This window comes from Pomacea canaliculata, linkage group LG1, assembly GCF_003073045.1.
Source record: "Pomacea canaliculata isolate SZHN2017 linkage group LG1, ASM307304v1, whole genome shotgun sequence".
Taxonomy (NCBI): Eukaryota; Metazoa; Mollusca; class Gastropoda; order Architaenioglossa; family Ampullariidae; genus Pomacea; species Pomacea canaliculata.
Window position 1 is genome coordinate 43,801,178 of NC_037590.1, and position 15,846 is coordinate 43,817,023.

The 15,846-nt window shown below is 42.2% G+C and overlaps 3 protein-coding genes across 4 annotated transcripts; 1 reads left to right on the top strand and 2 right to left on the bottom strand.

Moving 5' to 3' along the window:
- The first annotated feature begins 554 nt into the window (after nt 1-554).
- Nucleotides 555-6,009, top strand: LOC112570003. Of its 2 annotated transcripts, none has more exons than XM_025248196.1 (8): nt 555-709; nt 1,787-1,936; nt 2,366-2,575; nt 2,975-3,114; nt 3,542-3,809; nt 4,821-4,971; nt 5,309-5,516; nt 5,553-6,009. In XM_025248196.1, exons 1-7 carry the CDS (start codon nt 673-675, stop codon nt 5,487-5,489), a joined length of 1,137 nt encoding a protein of 378 aa, XP_025103981.1. In that variant the 5' UTR covers nt 555-672; the 3' UTR covers nt 5,490-5,516; nt 5,553-6,009. The 2 variants fall into 2 exon arrangements, with proteins under 2 accessions (XP_025103981.1, XP_025104061.1); XM_025248276.1 differs by having other exon boundaries at nt 5,309-5,507; nt 5,544-6,009.
- Nucleotides 6,010-6,248: 239 nt separating this feature from the next.
- Nucleotides 6,249-9,001, bottom strand: LOC112570229. Its single transcript, XM_025248614.1, has 7 exons — nt 8,630-9,001; nt 8,272-8,432; nt 8,031-8,078; nt 7,426-7,640; nt 7,057-7,214; nt 6,758-6,939; nt 6,249-6,489 (listed from the first exon to the last, which is right to left on the bottom strand). Exons 1-7 carry the CDS (start codon nt 8,680-8,682, stop codon nt 6,404-6,406), a joined length of 903 nt encoding a protein of 300 aa, XP_025104399.1. The 5' UTR covers nt 8,683-9,001; the 3' UTR covers nt 6,249-6,403.
- A 577-nt stretch (nt 9,002-9,578) lies between these two features.
- Nucleotides 9,579-15,733, bottom strand: LOC112570486. The gene is made up of 7 exons (XM_025248962.1): nt 15,651-15,733; nt 13,047-13,189; nt 12,543-12,584; nt 11,951-12,165; nt 11,117-11,274; nt 10,335-10,516; nt 9,579-9,981 (listed from the first exon to the last, which is right to left on the bottom strand). The coding sequence occupies exons 2-7, from the start codon at nt 13,177-13,179 to the stop codon at nt 9,896-9,898; spliced, it is 816 nt and encodes a 271-aa protein (XP_025104747.1). The 5' UTR covers nt 13,180-13,189; nt 15,651-15,733; the 3' UTR covers nt 9,579-9,895.
- Between the last annotated feature and the right edge of the window lie 113 nt (nt 15,734-15,846).

Consider the following 15,846-nt stretch of genomic DNA (forward strand, 5'->3'; position numbering starts at 1 on the left):
TGTGTGACTCTCAATGTCCAGACAACCATGCTAAGCATTATGGTCCTTTCTAGAAGTCAAATCTTGACACTAGTAACATAAAGTAGAAAGATGGCAGAACAATCCGCTGCTCATAACTGTGTAAGGTCAAAAATGGAAGGCCAGCTGACGACCAAGAACCCAATTAGTTTATTCCTTGTTACTTGGAGGAGAACAGGGCCGCAGGACCCCACTTGCCGAGCTGTTCTGTCCCCCTCCAGACGACACTACAAGCTGTGAACTATTTTCTGGCCAACCAAAGCTGTGGCTTCTTTAGATAATTTCTCAGACCTTCCACGCCCAGGAAACGTGTCATCGTCTTCCTTCTTGGCGGCTCGTTCCAGTTATTGCACTGCTGAAAACACTTTATAATAAACATAATTTAAATTTAAACTCTTTTAAATATATCATCTTTTAAATATATCAACTTTTAAACTATAAAAGAGAGGACCCTCAAGATTTTCTTTAAATCACATGTCACTGACGGCACGTTTGACATGACCACTCGTATCACGAGACAGTGCAAACACGACAGAGATAAGACCAGATGTTGGCTGAGCTGTATTTTTACTGTAGACATATAAAAGCAAACAGCAAGGACTTTGTTGTATTACTGTGCTGAGGATTTTGTCAGATCCGCACAGCCAACAATAAATGATGATCCTGTTCTTGACTGCCATTTTGGTAACAGGTACAGTTCTTTATTGACTTTAAATCACTCATTCTGTCTGTGTGTTTGTGTGTCTGTCTGTCTGTCTGTCTGTCTGTCTGTCTGTCTGTCTGTCTGTCTGTCTGTCTGTCTGTCTGTCTGTCTGTCTGTCTGTCTGTCTGTCTGTCTGTCTGTCTGTCTGTCTGTCTGTCTGTCTGTGTCCTTCTCACTATCTGTATAGTCTGCTTCTTACAATCTTTTTTTTTCCTTTGAGTGTTTTCTTCCTACTTTGAGCTTAAGAAATTTGTACTTAACCATATGTTCTCTCCCTTTCTTCCTTCACTCTTTTTTTTCCTCTGATCATTGTGTCTATCAATATGTGCTCTGGCGAAACCTAGTTTAGTTGTTTTGCTTTTGCCTTCTTTCATTTGATTTAAGTTTGTTTTGCTTGTCTTGTAATGTTATATGTTAGTACAGTGAGTGTTTTTATTGCCTCTTTTATCTCTCTTTTTCTGTGTGAGTCTCAATATTTATAAGTTTCTTCGTCTACCTGACATTTGTCTCTCATCTCTCTCTCATTTTCTATCCCTCCCTTTCTCTCTTTAGCAACTGAACAAAAGGCAAAACATAACAGTCAAGAAACCATGTACCTGTCATCAGATGATCACTCAAACCTTTAGTCTGATAAAACTGAGTCAGCTCAGGGTGAGCAAATAGTAGCAGGTGTGTGTCTCACACAGTTTGACAAGCCAGCTTGATTTTATCAACATTAGCTTGAGGAATATTAGTATCAAGTCCAAATTTTAATAAGAAAAAATGTTTAACTGACTCACTGAGTGGACTGCACGAACCTGATGGATTATTTGTCAAAAGTCTTTTGCCGCGTGTTTGTAGTAATTGTTGTTTGTGATTAAGTATGTGTTAGTAGGAGTGTTTGTCTGTAAATGGCCTTTGTTATTTATTTGTAGGTGTTGTTTGTCAATACATGTTTTCGCTGATACTGCACTTCTTGTTGTTGTTGACAGTTTCTGTCAACAGTTCTTGCTGTGTACTGTACTTTGATCTCTTAGCTCTGTCAACCTTGTTGTCAAATATTATCTTTTCTGTTGTACCCCTCAGCTTGCAATGGCTACACCTGGATGAGTTCGTCGCCAGTCAACGGAAGTGGAATATACGCATGCGTGGGCGACACCGTTACCTTAGGCTGGTCCATCAGTTTAGCGACTGGTGAGACTGTGAATGACATGGAATGGTTTTTCGAAGGATCAGGTAGGCAGTAACTGACTATAGCTGACTGTGGTGAGTGGGGTCATGAGTGGAAATAATAAAACTTCTTGTGAAATCGGTGGTCGAAGATCGTAAAAAATCGAAAATTTTATTTCGTGGTCTAGAAACGGTGAAATAAAAAAAAAATATTGCATGCATGACATGGGACAGACATGAAAGGTAAAAACTTAATTAGCATTTTAGTACATAACTTTTAGAATTGTATTTCTTTGTAGAATTAACTAAATTAAATTGAATGTGTGACTGTGTCATTGCGTGTGTTAGTACAAGTCATATATGCAGGACGAATTGGGATGGACAGGTGAATGTGTGTGGAGGGAGGAGGAACACTTGAAAACTTTTGTCTGAGACAACCAAAAATGACTTCTCTATTGACTGCTAGAGGTCAACATGTTATATCCTTGCTTCCAGGGCAATCCTCACAAATGATCGCCACGTTCGTCGGCAGTCAGTTCGTCCGAATTGCGCCCAACAGACCGTCTCTGAAGTTGTTCAATATCTATGGACTCCAGTTCGACCTGCAGGCGCAGCAGGAGTACGGCACCTACTCCCTTCATGTTAACATCATCAGAAACAACAGTCTTGCGAGAGACAGCAAATATATCTACGTAGGATCCCCCGGTGAGTAGTTGACTGTAAACAATGTTTTTAGTAACTTTTCCCTGGAGCGAAATAATAACACAGGTTCGGACTTAGAGTCCATCTTGTCCATCTTGATCGGTTCTTATACGGAGATCCCTTCCACTCTAGCAACGCCTCCGCTATGACAGGCCTTTGAAGAAGACGAAAATTGTTTCTGAACAACGGCAATTTGTAGTCTGAATGTCCTATAAACTTGTGTGAAAGATGTTCTCAGGCTTACATTTTGCCCCATCATGAGATTTCAGTCTCCAGCACACCTTGCTTCTCGTGACTCCAGAAAATTAACTACTTTGGCTTCCGAGAGACTTTTAATTATGATGGAGTACTTCAATTGTTACGAAATCTCTAAATGAAGAGACCTTCACCTTGACTTTTCAGAGCCTCCCAGCATCCAGAACCAGCAGCTGCGAGCTCGTTTGCTGCCGGAGGCGAAGTTGGTGTCGCAGGACTGGCACGTGCAGCTGGGATGCGGTAACTTCCAGACCAGAGGCGAGCCGCCCTTCACCGTGGTGTGGAAGGTCGGAAACTTATCTTGAGTAGAGTGAAGAGTTTCACATTGATGATGATGATGATGATGATGATGATGATGGTGGTGGCGGTGGTGGTGGCGGTGGTTGTGGTGGTTGTGGTGGTAGAGGAATAATTATGATTAAATTGGTTGAGCAGGTTACTCTGTATTTTTGTCTCGTCCCTGGGTCTACGAAAAGCCCTATAATAATAATAAAAATAATCATCATCGTCGTCATCGTCATCGTCATCGTCATCATTATCATTATCGTCATCATCATCATCGCTGTTGTTGTTGTTGGCTTTTGTGTTTTGAATTTGATTGGCGTAACTTCAATATTTATTATTCACACGTGAGATGGTGCACACACAAAGACACGCACACTGTTCTATGCAGACATGATTGTCTTCTGTGTTGTTATGTTTGTTTTTTCACAGTCGCCGTCAGGTATTATCATCAGCAGTTCCGAGTTCGTCGACAACGAATATATTCTGTCTATAAGCAATCCCGTAGAAGAAGGGACCTACTCATGCCACCTGATGAACTCTGACCCGACAGCCAGGTGTGTACAGACCAATGCGTCGCTGCAGTTCAGTGCTGAAGTCGATGTGGAAGCAAAGGATGTGCTGCTCGCCATCTACAACGCCAGCTGCGGCCACGAAATGGAGGACGTGGCCTCGTCCATAGCAGAGCACATCAGCCGGGGTATGTGGCTGTCTCGGGGTGTACTTGACTACTGTAGATGGTCTTCAACATGCAAATGTATTCACACGCTTATAAACTTGTCTTTAAGACAATATTCAGCTCCTACAACATTCATGTTGTGGCCAAGTGGTGAGGTATCTTTCTAACCACGACAACCGTCCATCAGTAAAAATACAAGCAGGTCTTGTATACAGGTGCAACTCTTTTACTGCGCGGCTAAAACAATCGCCACGGCTGTGCCACCCGCCGATGCTCCCTCACTCATCGCCGTTGTTCGTCGTCTCCTCTTTTTCTAACGTCCTCCGTTTGTCGTCACCTTTTTGTCGTCATATTTTATGACGTCATACTCCAGCCCATCACAATGTTAAGCAGACACAATCCCAAAAGGATCTCAAGCCGTCTGCCCCACAATCGAGTGAGCTAATCACCAGGCTAGGGATTAGTATACACAGTGTATAAGGTTTCGCAGTGTGTAGGTATTGTCTCACCGATATAAGGTCTGACAAGATGTAGGTGAGGCTTTATAGTCGAGTATCATCAGTAAGGGCAGTGAACTCTCCATCTCAAGGGGAAGCAAGTCGAAGGTGGACCTCAGTTTCGCCTTCCGTCACATCAACTGTTCCTTGAAAGATCAGACATGTGGGTTAGTCCACGTTTAGTTCACACTTCAGTGAACAGGAGGAGATTTCAAGGTCCCTGATGTGAGCCAGCCTAGAACCATCTCTCTTCTTCTCCAAACTATAACTGGCATTATAACTGTTGTTGTTGTTGCTCTCCCCTGTATACTGATAGTGGTTCTTGGCTTGAACAGCGCGCTAACTGATGGAGCGATAAATCGTGTTTTATGTTTTGTAAATCCTGTTTTATGGGCTTTTTTAAAATTAAGAAGTGTAAGAAGTGTTACGAAACCCGTCCTCCTTAATGTTTCCAGGTTAATGTGAAATAGTTGTGTTTTGAAGCCGTTACAAAAGTCGTTGAGTGCTGATTGTGGTATTTCTGTCCCCTTCTCAGCCTCCAGTCCCACAGTCCGCCTTGTCAACAGCACGAAGCCCTGGAGGGGACGAGTAGAAGTTTTTTACAATAACCAATGGGGGACTGTGTGTGATGATAACTTTACTGTGAGTGATGCCATCGTCGTGTGCAGAATGCTGGGATTGCAGGTGTAAGTGGCTTTATGTGTAGTTGTCATCTGTCTTCGCTTGCTCAACAAACTGAATTTTTCTTTAAAATAAAAAATGTTTATAAATTATGTTTGCCAATACATAGGTACGCAACTCGTTTGAAAAAATAAATAATACTTTCCAAATTTTTACTCGTTCCCCATTCACTTAAATATTTACTTTATTTGTTATACATGATGCTCAAGGTTTACTCAAATGAGGTTTGATGTTTTAATTAATACTTGTGCGAGCTTTGATTATTGCTGCTAGTGTTTTTGTTACACTGACAGCAATATAAGAATCTTGATTGTTACTTGTGGTTTTCTGTTTTGCTGATAGAAATGCTCCTGCGGTCCGCAAGTCGGCCTTCTACGGGCCAGGCACGTTGCCTATTCTCCTGGACGACGTAGTGTGCAGAGGCAACGAGACAAATATTTTCTCCTGCGGCCATGCCAACATCGGTGTTCACAACTGTGTTCACAGCAAAGACGTGGGCGTCGACTGTCTCTCTAAGCACTAGTCTCTGTCCCCTGTCCCCACTGTCTCCACTATCTCCACTCTGTCCCCTGCCCCTACTGTCTCCCCTCTGTCCCATGTCTCCACTCTGTCCACTGTCTCCACTCTGTCCCCTGTCTCCACTGTCCACTGTCTCCAGTCTGTCCACTGTCTCCACTCTGTCCCCTGTCTCCACTCAATCCATTGATTCCACTGTCTCCGCTGTCTCAAAGTTTTGCAGTATTTGTTTTGTTGTTCTATACAACACTGTCTAAAACATTACCAGCCCCGACTAATCCTCTAACTAACCCTGCATCTATTTCAGAAGTTTATTGTTGTTTACACTTACACTTATCGCGTTGCTGAGTAGTGATTGTCATTTCCAAAAGCCGTGTTTTTGTCTATGTTTGGGCTCCTATATATGATGAGATCGGTGCTTGTTTGAATTCTCTCATAACCACGTGACAAGCTGATGTAAACACTTACAAGCACTTACAAGCAATACAGTAAAGCTATAGACAAATAAAGCTTCAGTATGATGTAAAGCGCATCGTGTTGATGTTTACTTATTGCATGGTGTCAGCACAGCTGGACATTGCAACAGTTTTGAGTGTAGCCTTGACTGACTGACTTTATTCAGCCGCCTTTTTTCATCTATTTTCATTACGATTTTTTTCACATTTTTATTTTGATTTTGAAGGTCACTGTCAGGAGGAGAAATGCATGAGTCAGACAGATAAACAGACAAGTAGGCACACACGAACAAACAAACACCGAAACTGAGTGCAACTTTAGTCTGCAGCTGTGACAGAAGACATGAGGATGTCTTTCAGTTTATTCATCCTTGAAGTCTGGTTAACACACGCTGCTGTATCATGTTTTGTACAGCAGAGACAAGCCAACAGCCTCTGTATTGTGTACTGATCCCACAGCTCCACGTCACCCCATACACGCCTGACCGAGATTTACTGAGGGTCGGAACTTGACCCACACAGCCATGACGTCAGCAAATCCACGCACGTGACCTGCACAACACAAGAATGTCAGCCCTCCACACCATCAGGTAAATCGCCTGCACACAATATGCTAGCTGGACGATATGTAATGTTGAGTTTACATTTAAAATGCGTGTGTGTGTGTAAGTGTGTGTACGTGTGTGTGTGTAAGTGTGTGTGTGTGTGTTTTACCTGCCTGTCTCCGTGCGTGCATGGGTGAGCGCGTGCGATTGGACAGAAAGAAAGTGAAGGGCTGTGTGCTAACAGAATGTACCTGATCTACCCATTCACAACTTACCGGCGCCCTGCCAGTTAATCATTGTCTCGGATTTCGAGTAAACAAAAGCAGGAATTTGATGTGAAGTCTCCCACGGACAATGGTTACCAGAGTCCTTGATACTCAGCCACCCAATGTCAACAGGGCATCCGCCATGACCCCGGTTGACATAGAAATTTCGCTGGTCAGTGCCAGAGCTCCACCTGACAGTATAAGAAAACCAATTTTAACATTTCCTTCTCGCTTCAAATTTTCAGGACCACTTGAAATTTTACAATAACCCCTCAAAAGCACTGTTCCTATGTTGGTGGATGTCTTACCCTAAGATACTGAAGTAGTTGTGAGCAGACGACTTCAGGTCCTTCCATGAAGACTCTACGAGTCTGTCCGCCGAGAACCAGTTGATGTAGTTGCTGCCGAGGCCGGTGAAGATCATGTAGGCCTTCTCCACCCCACCTTCATACACAGCCAGCTTCACCTGACATGAGAAAATGACATCAAAATATTTGTAACTTGTAGTGTGGCGCGAGCTGTTAAGCCATCCGTGCTGTGACATTCTACTCCCTCAAAAATCATCAAAGTAATCAACATTATTACATATAAAACCATTTACATACATTAAGCGCTTAACGCCCTATATTATAATACAATAATCCAATATACACATTACATGTGAAGGGTAGACGAACCTTATCCAGGGCTGAGGAGGGCCAGGAGTCCAGCAGACGACTGCGGTAGTGACGGTCACATGACCCGTTGGTACTCGTGCACCCGCATGGCATAGTGGCGCGGGTGTAGGTGTAGTCGTCATGGTAACCAGAGCGCATCCATGCGTTGTATACTGGTGATCCCAAACCCGATGTGGCGCGAAACACCAAGACCCAACCGTCTTGCTGGATGAAATCTGTAGAGTGTGGGGGAAGGGTTAACACAGAACTGTTTTAGTCCTTCATGGCCTCCTTGATGTTGGGCATCGACAAGACACAAATAAAACAATGATAAGACCTTAAGATGGCGGACCTTGGTAAGACTGAGCAAAAATGTCTACTGGTCAGCCACTGCATCCATCAACTCCTTCGGCTCCTACCTTACTTCACCTCAACTTCATATCAGACGACCAGTCGACAATTGTAAATTCTTTCAACGCTCTTTTTACAAAGTTTGTAAAGAAAAAGGAATACAAAGTTACTTCTGTAGTAAAATATAGTATTTTAATAAAGTATTGTAATATATTAAAATAGTAATATTGACATATATCCATAAATATATATACAGAGTAATTTGCTTTTCTTACCTCCGTAATCAACTTTGTCAGTTAGTCCATTGCCATATTTATCTTCCACTGTGTACAAACAGTAAGAAAAAAGCAAGCAAATATTATCATAAAATTTATAATACCTTTGTAAATTACACAGTGTAACAATAACTCGTTTGTGTTAGTTATCAAAACGAATATATTATTTTTCATGTTCTTATTATCATTATCATACGGGAGCAAGCAGGCACGCAGGCAAACGCCAAGGAGGAGGCAGTACCTTCCGACAGTCTGGCCTCCAGTTGCTTTATCTTCGCCTCCAGTCTCGTGGCGATGTCACTTCTTTCTGGCAGAGCCGCCCCGCGAATGACCAAAGGGAAAAGTGTGGCTGCCCACCCCACAAACAACACCGGGGACATCTCCAGGAATGCTGGCCTGTGGCTGTAGATAGAGAAGCAATATGTCCGCGACAAAATCTTAACGAAAAAGAATGTTTGAGACCGTGCAGACTATCACAAGGTTCCATTGTTATTCTCAACATGTCGACAGACAAGGACCGATCAAAATAAAAAGAATTCGATAAAAGTTGTTACCATTATAAAGTCTTCTTATTTAAGCCTTAAATTAGCAACACTTACATATATGATCGAAACAACTGAGGATGACGAAGAATACTGCTTGGCAAGTGCATGAAGAACAATCCAGGGTGATGATGTAGGAACTAAAATGATAACGAAAAGGGAGGAGAAGACTTTAGAATGGGAAGTACTTGGCAAGTTGTGAGAATGAAGTCCCATTGGCGGAGTCTATAGAGCAATAAATGTTGTGGTTTCCTGTCAATCCTCGAAATCAGGACATAGACTTGACCTTTGTCCTCCGCTGTTTCCGTCAGCCATAACGACAGATGGACAGACAGAGAGACGGAATAAAGAGACAAAGTAACAGCAAAAGTAAGAGAGAAAGAGAGAAATACAATGAAGACAGCATGACAATCATGCAGACAGAGCAACTGAAGACGAGAGTAGCTGAGAGACAGGGTGACACCAGAGACTAAACATTGAAAGTTGAATGTCAGGCTACTGACCTTCTTCACTTGGGGTCAAACCTCGACAATAAAATAAAGAAATAAAACATATGTCCAGGGCATGAGTTTTATCTGTTTTGTCTCATTAACTTGTTACCTTAGTTGAGGACAAACTAACATCGTGTAATTCTCCATCACTGAACTGCATGGACGAGGGCGACTGTTACCTCTAGTGTGACTTGCTCTACAAAACTGACTTCCACTGTGGCCTTCTTCTTCTTCACATTTGTACCATCAAGTCTGCCATCGAAACACCAGGGATTTCATCATGACTTGAACCTTTCTTTCATCAGCAAACCATTGACTAACTCCCATCATTCTTTGTTATCAAAGGTCAGAAATGTTGCCTGTAGCTTAGCTGCTCCTGTTTCCTCCTGTTTCCTCTTTCTGATGTCAGAGCTGACAACATCTGTAGGAGTTGTTGGATGGTGAGATGGTGTGTGGTGGTGTGTGGGGTACAGGTCTTTCACTGGCGTTAATATTTTGTTTATGAACATGAGTAATTTCTTCTCAATAATGATGTTTATTCGGCATTTCAAGAAACAGAGATTATGAACATATTGCCTACAATGTCAGGACATCTTGAATATCTCGTCGACAGAAAGCAGCCTACCTTCGCAAAGCAGACAAAGGAAAGTTCAAACTTACAGAAACAGAAGCTTGAGGGGAGTAGTTAGTTCGAAGAAGTAGAATAAGTCTCACTTATTGTTGTTTTATATAACATTTCATACAATGCAGCAAATAGACTGTTTTATTGGATGTCATCATAAAACTTGACAGAAGTGTTGACAAGCATTGACAGTAGACACTAGAGGTCACTTTACGGCAAACACGTTTGCATCAGGTTAAATGACTTGTCCAGCTTGACCCAAACCGCCATCACATCAGCAAACCCTCGAAGAGAGCCTGAAACAAATGTGAAAAGTGTGAAGTGAAGTAAAGTGACACAAACATAAGTATTGGACACAGGGTCCACACTCTACTCGTTTTTATCGTCCTGATTGTCGTCTTGAGTAAGGAAAAGTCAGTCTATCATCAGACAGGCAGGCGAGCAGAGAAAAGACCCTGTCCTCCAGTCATGTTCTGTCAAGATTCAAGATTCTTTTATTCTGTCGCCCTCCAGGGGGTATTGAGAAGTTAGGAAATATCAATGCATATACATTCACATTCTTATCATTAAATATAGAGTGTCTCATTCACATATATTCAAAATCATCCACTCATTCATCCAAGTCCTCTCTGCCTTCAGCGCCACCTACCGGCATTTTGCCAGTTAATCATTGTCTTTGCTTTGGAGTAGACAAAGACTGGGATCTGACTGGAAGCCTCCCAGGAACAGGAGTTCGCTCTGTCTTTAATATTCAGCCAGCCAATGTCATCAGGGCAATGGATGTTCCTGTTGCTGATGTAGAACCGGCGATAAACTACACTGTGCTGTAGCCTGGGTCATGACAAACAGAAACAAATGATAATAGTCACGTGATTAGGATCAGCATCAAGCTGATAATCACTACTTTTTATCTAGTTTTTCTTTTCCTCTTCATTAACACGAAGTTATTAGAAACAAAGAAATCTTACTTAAATACATTTACTTAAGCATCTGTGGTTTGTTTTTGTTTCGGACTTTGCAAGCATAAGAAGGACACATTGTCAACAAATGTCTTCATGGCGTCTTCCTTCAAGACCACTTAGAATTAAAAACATCTTGTTCTCCAAAGACTGTATTCTTAATGTTGATTAACTCCTCAAACCTATAGCTGAGAGACGAAAAACAAAATGGTTTTCGAGTGGTTTACTAAGAACTCTTCCACTCCCTGTTTAGAAGACCCCAAGGCCAAAGTAAAGGAGTTGATGTCCACTTGGTGTGTGACCAGTCACCTGAACCTTCCACTATAACAATGTTTCCCAAGATTTTGATGCTCCACACCACTAGGATATGTTTGAGTAATATTCTCCCCCTACACAGTCTGGCACACTCGTCATGGGGTCATTGGGAAGCAGCTTTCTGTACAACAGTTTAGGGATTGTAGAGATGCCTCACCCCACAATGCTGAAGAAGTCGTGTGAAGCTGACTTCAGGTCTGTCCAGGACGATTCCACAAGTCTGTTCGCCGAGAACCAGTCCATGTAGCTGGTGCCATGTCCCGAAAAAATCATGTAAGCTGTCTCATTACCATTTTCATACAAAGCCATCTTCACCTGTCGAAAACAGAATTGAAATGTGTAGCAAAAAGTTAGGGTGTGTGCATCAGGTTACTTACACCAAAAAATATTCACTTTGTGTTCTTTCCTCGAGGTCGACCAGTCGGTCGGTCAGTTGGTCAGTTGGTCGGTCGGTCGGTCAACCAGTCAGTAGGACAAGTCATTAAGTGTCCAAGCCAGCGAAAAAAACAGCAGATGGGCAAGTAGTGTACTGGATTACAGATGAAGGTAAATGTGAATAGAATTATTTAATTATTAATACCGGTGAGTAAAGTAGTGTATAATAGGATATAATATAATATAGTGTATAATGTGTTTGTTAGAACTATTCTGCTGCGGGTCATTACAGATTAAAAAAAATGAAGGAATGCATAGAATGAAAAAAGAAGGATGCACAGAATGACAAGTGAAAGTTCATTCTCTTTACTACACAAAATATTTCACGTTAACACGTTTATAAAATAGATACTTCGCTCTCACCTACTACTAAACCTACACAGCAAACCTGCCCATACCCATACTGTCAACAAATAAACACAAACGTACACACACACAACCAACCTTATCAAAACTGCGATCATCAAGTATTTTACAGAAGCGCAGCAATAACTTTACCTCATCACAGAAAATCAACATTTATACTTTATCAAAATCAAAGGACGTTGTAAGAAACCTTATCAATGGCCCTCGAGGGCCACGAGTCCAGCAGACGACTGCGGTAGTGGCGGTCACATGACCCGCTGGTTCTCGTGCATCCACACGGCATGGTGGCGCGCGTGAGTTGGTAGTCGTCATGGTAACCGACACGAGTCCACGTGTCATACACTGGTTGAGCGATTCCTGCAGCAGCTCGAAACACCAAGATCCAGTCGTCCTTCCTGATGAAATCTTGACCGTGACGAGGGCGAAACGGTTGAATGATTATCGCAACTCATTTCTTTATTGACACTCACTGACTTGTTCTAGACATGAGCGGTGGAACACCTTTCAAACATACAGAACTACTAGCAAAGGTGCCGGGGATGCTACAGATATTGTATTATGGGATGCACTTTATTAATCGTTCTCCTGACGCTACTGGGCAGTACTCTCCCTTTGTCCGCTTTGTACTACGAACTTCAAGGGAGGTCACACCGCATGTGGATTTTTTTTTAAAAATGTGGACATTTTTAGTAATTTAGTAAATATCGAACGAATGATGTACATGTTCATCTCTCTCACACACACACACACGAACGCTGTAACACTTACTGAAGACCTCTTACCTCCAAATTCTCGCACGTACCTCAGTCGTCTCCCGAAAGCATCTGACGATAAATATTGTGAAATAAATCCAAAGGTACCTTTAAGAAATCAACACTGTAAGATTTGAGGTACAGTTACAAAATATAAAGATAATATTTATCCAGCTTGGATACATATGTCTACCGACAGGAAACATTTACAGCTCGTGATCACATCCACACCCCGAGCAGACGCACGTGACTGCGTGAATGTACCCGGGAAGCGGGTGTTCAACACGTGCAAGACTGTTGCTCCAATATTCACACAATGTATAGATGTACCCCGCACAAACCTTACCTCAAGACAGCTGTACGAACAACCCCCACATACACAACCCCTACATTTGCTTACCTACATCTCAACACGTGTACTTTCAATTCCTACAAACACTCAGTTTGCCCCCTTCCTTTCTCTCTCCCCCTTTCCCTTGTTCTCTGACATCCACGTGAGCCCACATTTGTACTTCTAACTGCGGGCTACATCACCTTGTGACTCCAGGGGTTCAAGTCCAACATCAACCAAAGCCGAGCTGGAAGTTTGGGTACAGCTTGCGTGTCGAGTGACAGATGCCAGGACACCTACCCAGAGTGCAGCACTGGTCACCACAGACATCCTCATACAGCACTGCCTGACAGAAAGTGAGGAATGAAGTTTGCCTGCCGCATGTTTCTCTATATATATATTTACAAGTCAAATGTTACATAAAATCTCAACTATATCAGGGTTACAAGGAAGCTCATTAATGAATGGCGGAGGCTTTACCAGGCGGCGCCTCACTATTACATGTGTTGTCGAGAGATAAAGAGAAAATTAATATGTATATACTGGGCTTGGAATTGCATCTCCGATCTCTTTACGAAACTCTGGCGAATAGTGATAATGGCTGGACAATGTCAAGATCAAGAACTAGGAGGTCGGGGCACAGGGAGGACACCTCACTGTGATTAGCTTGTGTCTTGACGACAGATGCTCAACATCTGAGATGCGAGGACACGTCTCCCGGCGTCTCGTTACTGTCCGCTGAATGCACGTGACATCCGACAGAAGCACGGTCCTCACTTGTGATGACAACTGATTGCAAGACACTGTATTTCTTTATGTTTGGACAGTCACTGTGTTCTGTGTTGTTTGTACTGCCTGTTGTTGATTGGCTGCATTTATCGGCCATTTTGTTTTAAACATTTTTGTTTCGAAATCTTTTAGTATTTAACTTTTCTCGTGACTGGTGTAATCATGTGTCATTTTCAGCTCGAAGGACAATGTACAGTTTGCATGCCGCAACATTGTTAGTTTAATTTATTTCTTGTTTCTCCTCTGAGGAGCACAGGGCCGCAACAACTCGCCAGCATTAAGCAACCATCATGTTTTTATTTGTATTTTGTCTAATTTACAGTCTAAAGTTGTCTGATGCACGTGTTGACTATCTATAGCTGACTGTACTCAACAGCCTTTTTTAATTTTATTTCCATTATAATTTTTTAAAATTTGTTTAAACTTGATCTGGACAGTCCCTGTCAGGAAGAGCAATGCGTTATGAAGCAGATAACAGGTGGACAGACCATCCACACGAATAAACAACATCCGAGACTGTTACAGAAGACATCAGGATGTCTTTCAGTTTCTTTAGCCTTGTAATTTGTCTAACACACACTGCTAGGTCAAGTTTTGTATAACACAAACAAGCCATTATCCAAAGTATCTGTATTAATCCCACAGCTCCGTGCATCCCATGCACACCTGTCTGAAATTTACCGAGGGTCGAAACTTGACCCTCACAGATATACATCAGCAAAACCATGCAGGTGATTTACCTGATGGGGTGGAGGGCTGACATACTTGTCTTTTTAAAACTTTAAATTTTTAACATTGAAAAATAAAATAAAAAGTACGTTTAACAAATGTATGAAAGGTGAGATAATATTTATGCATCTCCGACACACCCATATCAACCTATAGCAAGCATTCAAAGAGCACACCCACACCCACACCCACACCCACATCTACACCCACACCCACACCCTAAACATACACATGACTGCATGCGCCTACATACAGGTGGGGAGTGAGGGTAAACACCTGCAAGGGAATTAACATAATGGAACAGGTACCCCCCACAGACTTGTAACGATTTTGCGCAGCTCCAACCTACACACTGTTCTCCAGCCCTTTCCCTCCCTCTCTTTCCCTCCCTCTCCTTGTGACTCAACTGTCATCAGCTAATGTGAGGCTGACAGCTGTGTGACATGTAGCAGGGTACTACCCAGAGTGCAGCCCCGACTTCCTCATACAACACTTCATTATGCATTAACATTATACACTGGGGAACAGGTCTGCATATCTGATGCATGTCTGTTTGTATACCCGTTCCATGCTGCACAACATGTCAAAGTACAGACAAGTCTCGAGGAAGCTAATTAGCTGATGGCAAGGTCTCTAACGAGCTTTCCCAGGCGACACCTGAACATTATTAACTGTTTTGTCGTCGTGATAAAATGCTAATTAATACATACATACACTGAGTTTACATATATATTATTAATCATCCCGATCTCTTTGTGAACATTTGGCTAATGAAGATAACCGTTCTGTGTAATGCATATTAATGTCAGCGGCAATATTACATACAATACCTCCAAGTGTGTTTATATCCAATGTCATTATGTCCTGTGATCTGTAATTACTGTTTATTTTGCCTTTGTCTACATTTTAAAAAAACGATTGAAAATTGTGATAGATCATTTGTTTCTTTGTTTTTGTTTTTGTTTTTTTGTTTTTTTTGTTTTTTTTTGATGGTAGCCACAAGTCTCCAACCAAACATTGACAGCCTAGTGACATCTACAGCAGCCAGGGAAAGTTTGTTCCCACCCACAGAAATACCCCGATATTCCCTGTGATCACATATAATATCTACAGACAACTGCCAGTACCCAAAGCGGAACCTAGGAGATTATCTTAAAAATGATTTGAAACTAAATTAAACTCATCTAAGTTCTCAACAAAGTCTCGGATTCTCACTTTGTGAAAACAAAAAATGCTTTAGCTAGTATTTTCCTCACAGACGAGCATGAAGTAAGAATAAGTCTGTCTACCTGTGTCTGTCTACCTGTACCTGTCTGAGCCAGAAGTCCCTTGCCAGCCACTCTCTGCCTCACCTTGCATAAAGAAGTGTATCACGAGTGTTGTGGCTTCTACGTTACCGGATGTTTTCATCGCTTGTTGACGACACCTGGCTGTGCCACAGGTACGGAAGGACTGAGTGTCGGATAACAGAGTGATTGTCGGAAA

What these genes read in the sequence shown, in the direction of transcription:
- LOC112570003 (XM_025248196.1), top strand. Translation starts at nt 673, where the DNA reads ATGATGATCCTGTTCTTGACTGCCATTTTGGTAACAG. An exon ending in CCTTCACCGTGGTGTGGAAG is followed by an intron (nt 3,115 to 3,541) that starts GTCGGAAACTTA and finishes GTTTTTTCACAG; the next exon opens with TCGCCGTCAGGTATTATCAT. An exon ending in AGAATGCTGGGATTGCAGGT is followed by an intron (nt 4,972 to 5,308) that starts GTAAGTGGCTTT and finishes TTTTGCTGATAG; the next exon opens with AAATGCTCCTGCGGTCCGCA.
- LOC112570486 (XM_025248962.1), bottom strand. Translation starts at nt 13,179, where the DNA reads ATGAGGATGTCTGTGGTGACCAGTGCTGCACTCTGGGTAGGTGTCCTG. An exon ending in TGAACCCCTGGAGTCACAAG is followed by an intron (nt 12,585 to 13,046) that starts GTGATGTAGCCC and finishes ATTTATCGTCAG; the next exon opens with ATGCTTTCGGGAGACGACTG. An exon ending in CCTCGAGGGCCATTGATAAG is followed by an intron (nt 11,275 to 11,950) that starts GTTTCTTACAAC and finishes TGTTTTCGACAG; the next exon opens with GTGAAGATGGCTTTGTATGA.
- LOC112570229 (XM_025248614.1), bottom strand. Translation starts at nt 8,682, where the DNA reads ATGCACTTGCCAAGCAGTATTCTTCGTCATCCTCAGTTGTTTCGATCA. An exon ending in AACTACTTCAGTATCTTAGG is followed by an intron (nt 6,940 to 7,056) that starts GTAAGACATCCA and finishes TTATACTGTCAG; the next exon opens with GTGGAGCTCTGGCACTGACC. An exon ending in GATTAACTGGCAGGGCGCCG is followed by an intron (nt 6,490 to 6,757) that starts GTAAGTTGTGAA and finishes TGTGTTGTGCAG; the next exon opens with GTCACGTGCGTGGATTTGCT.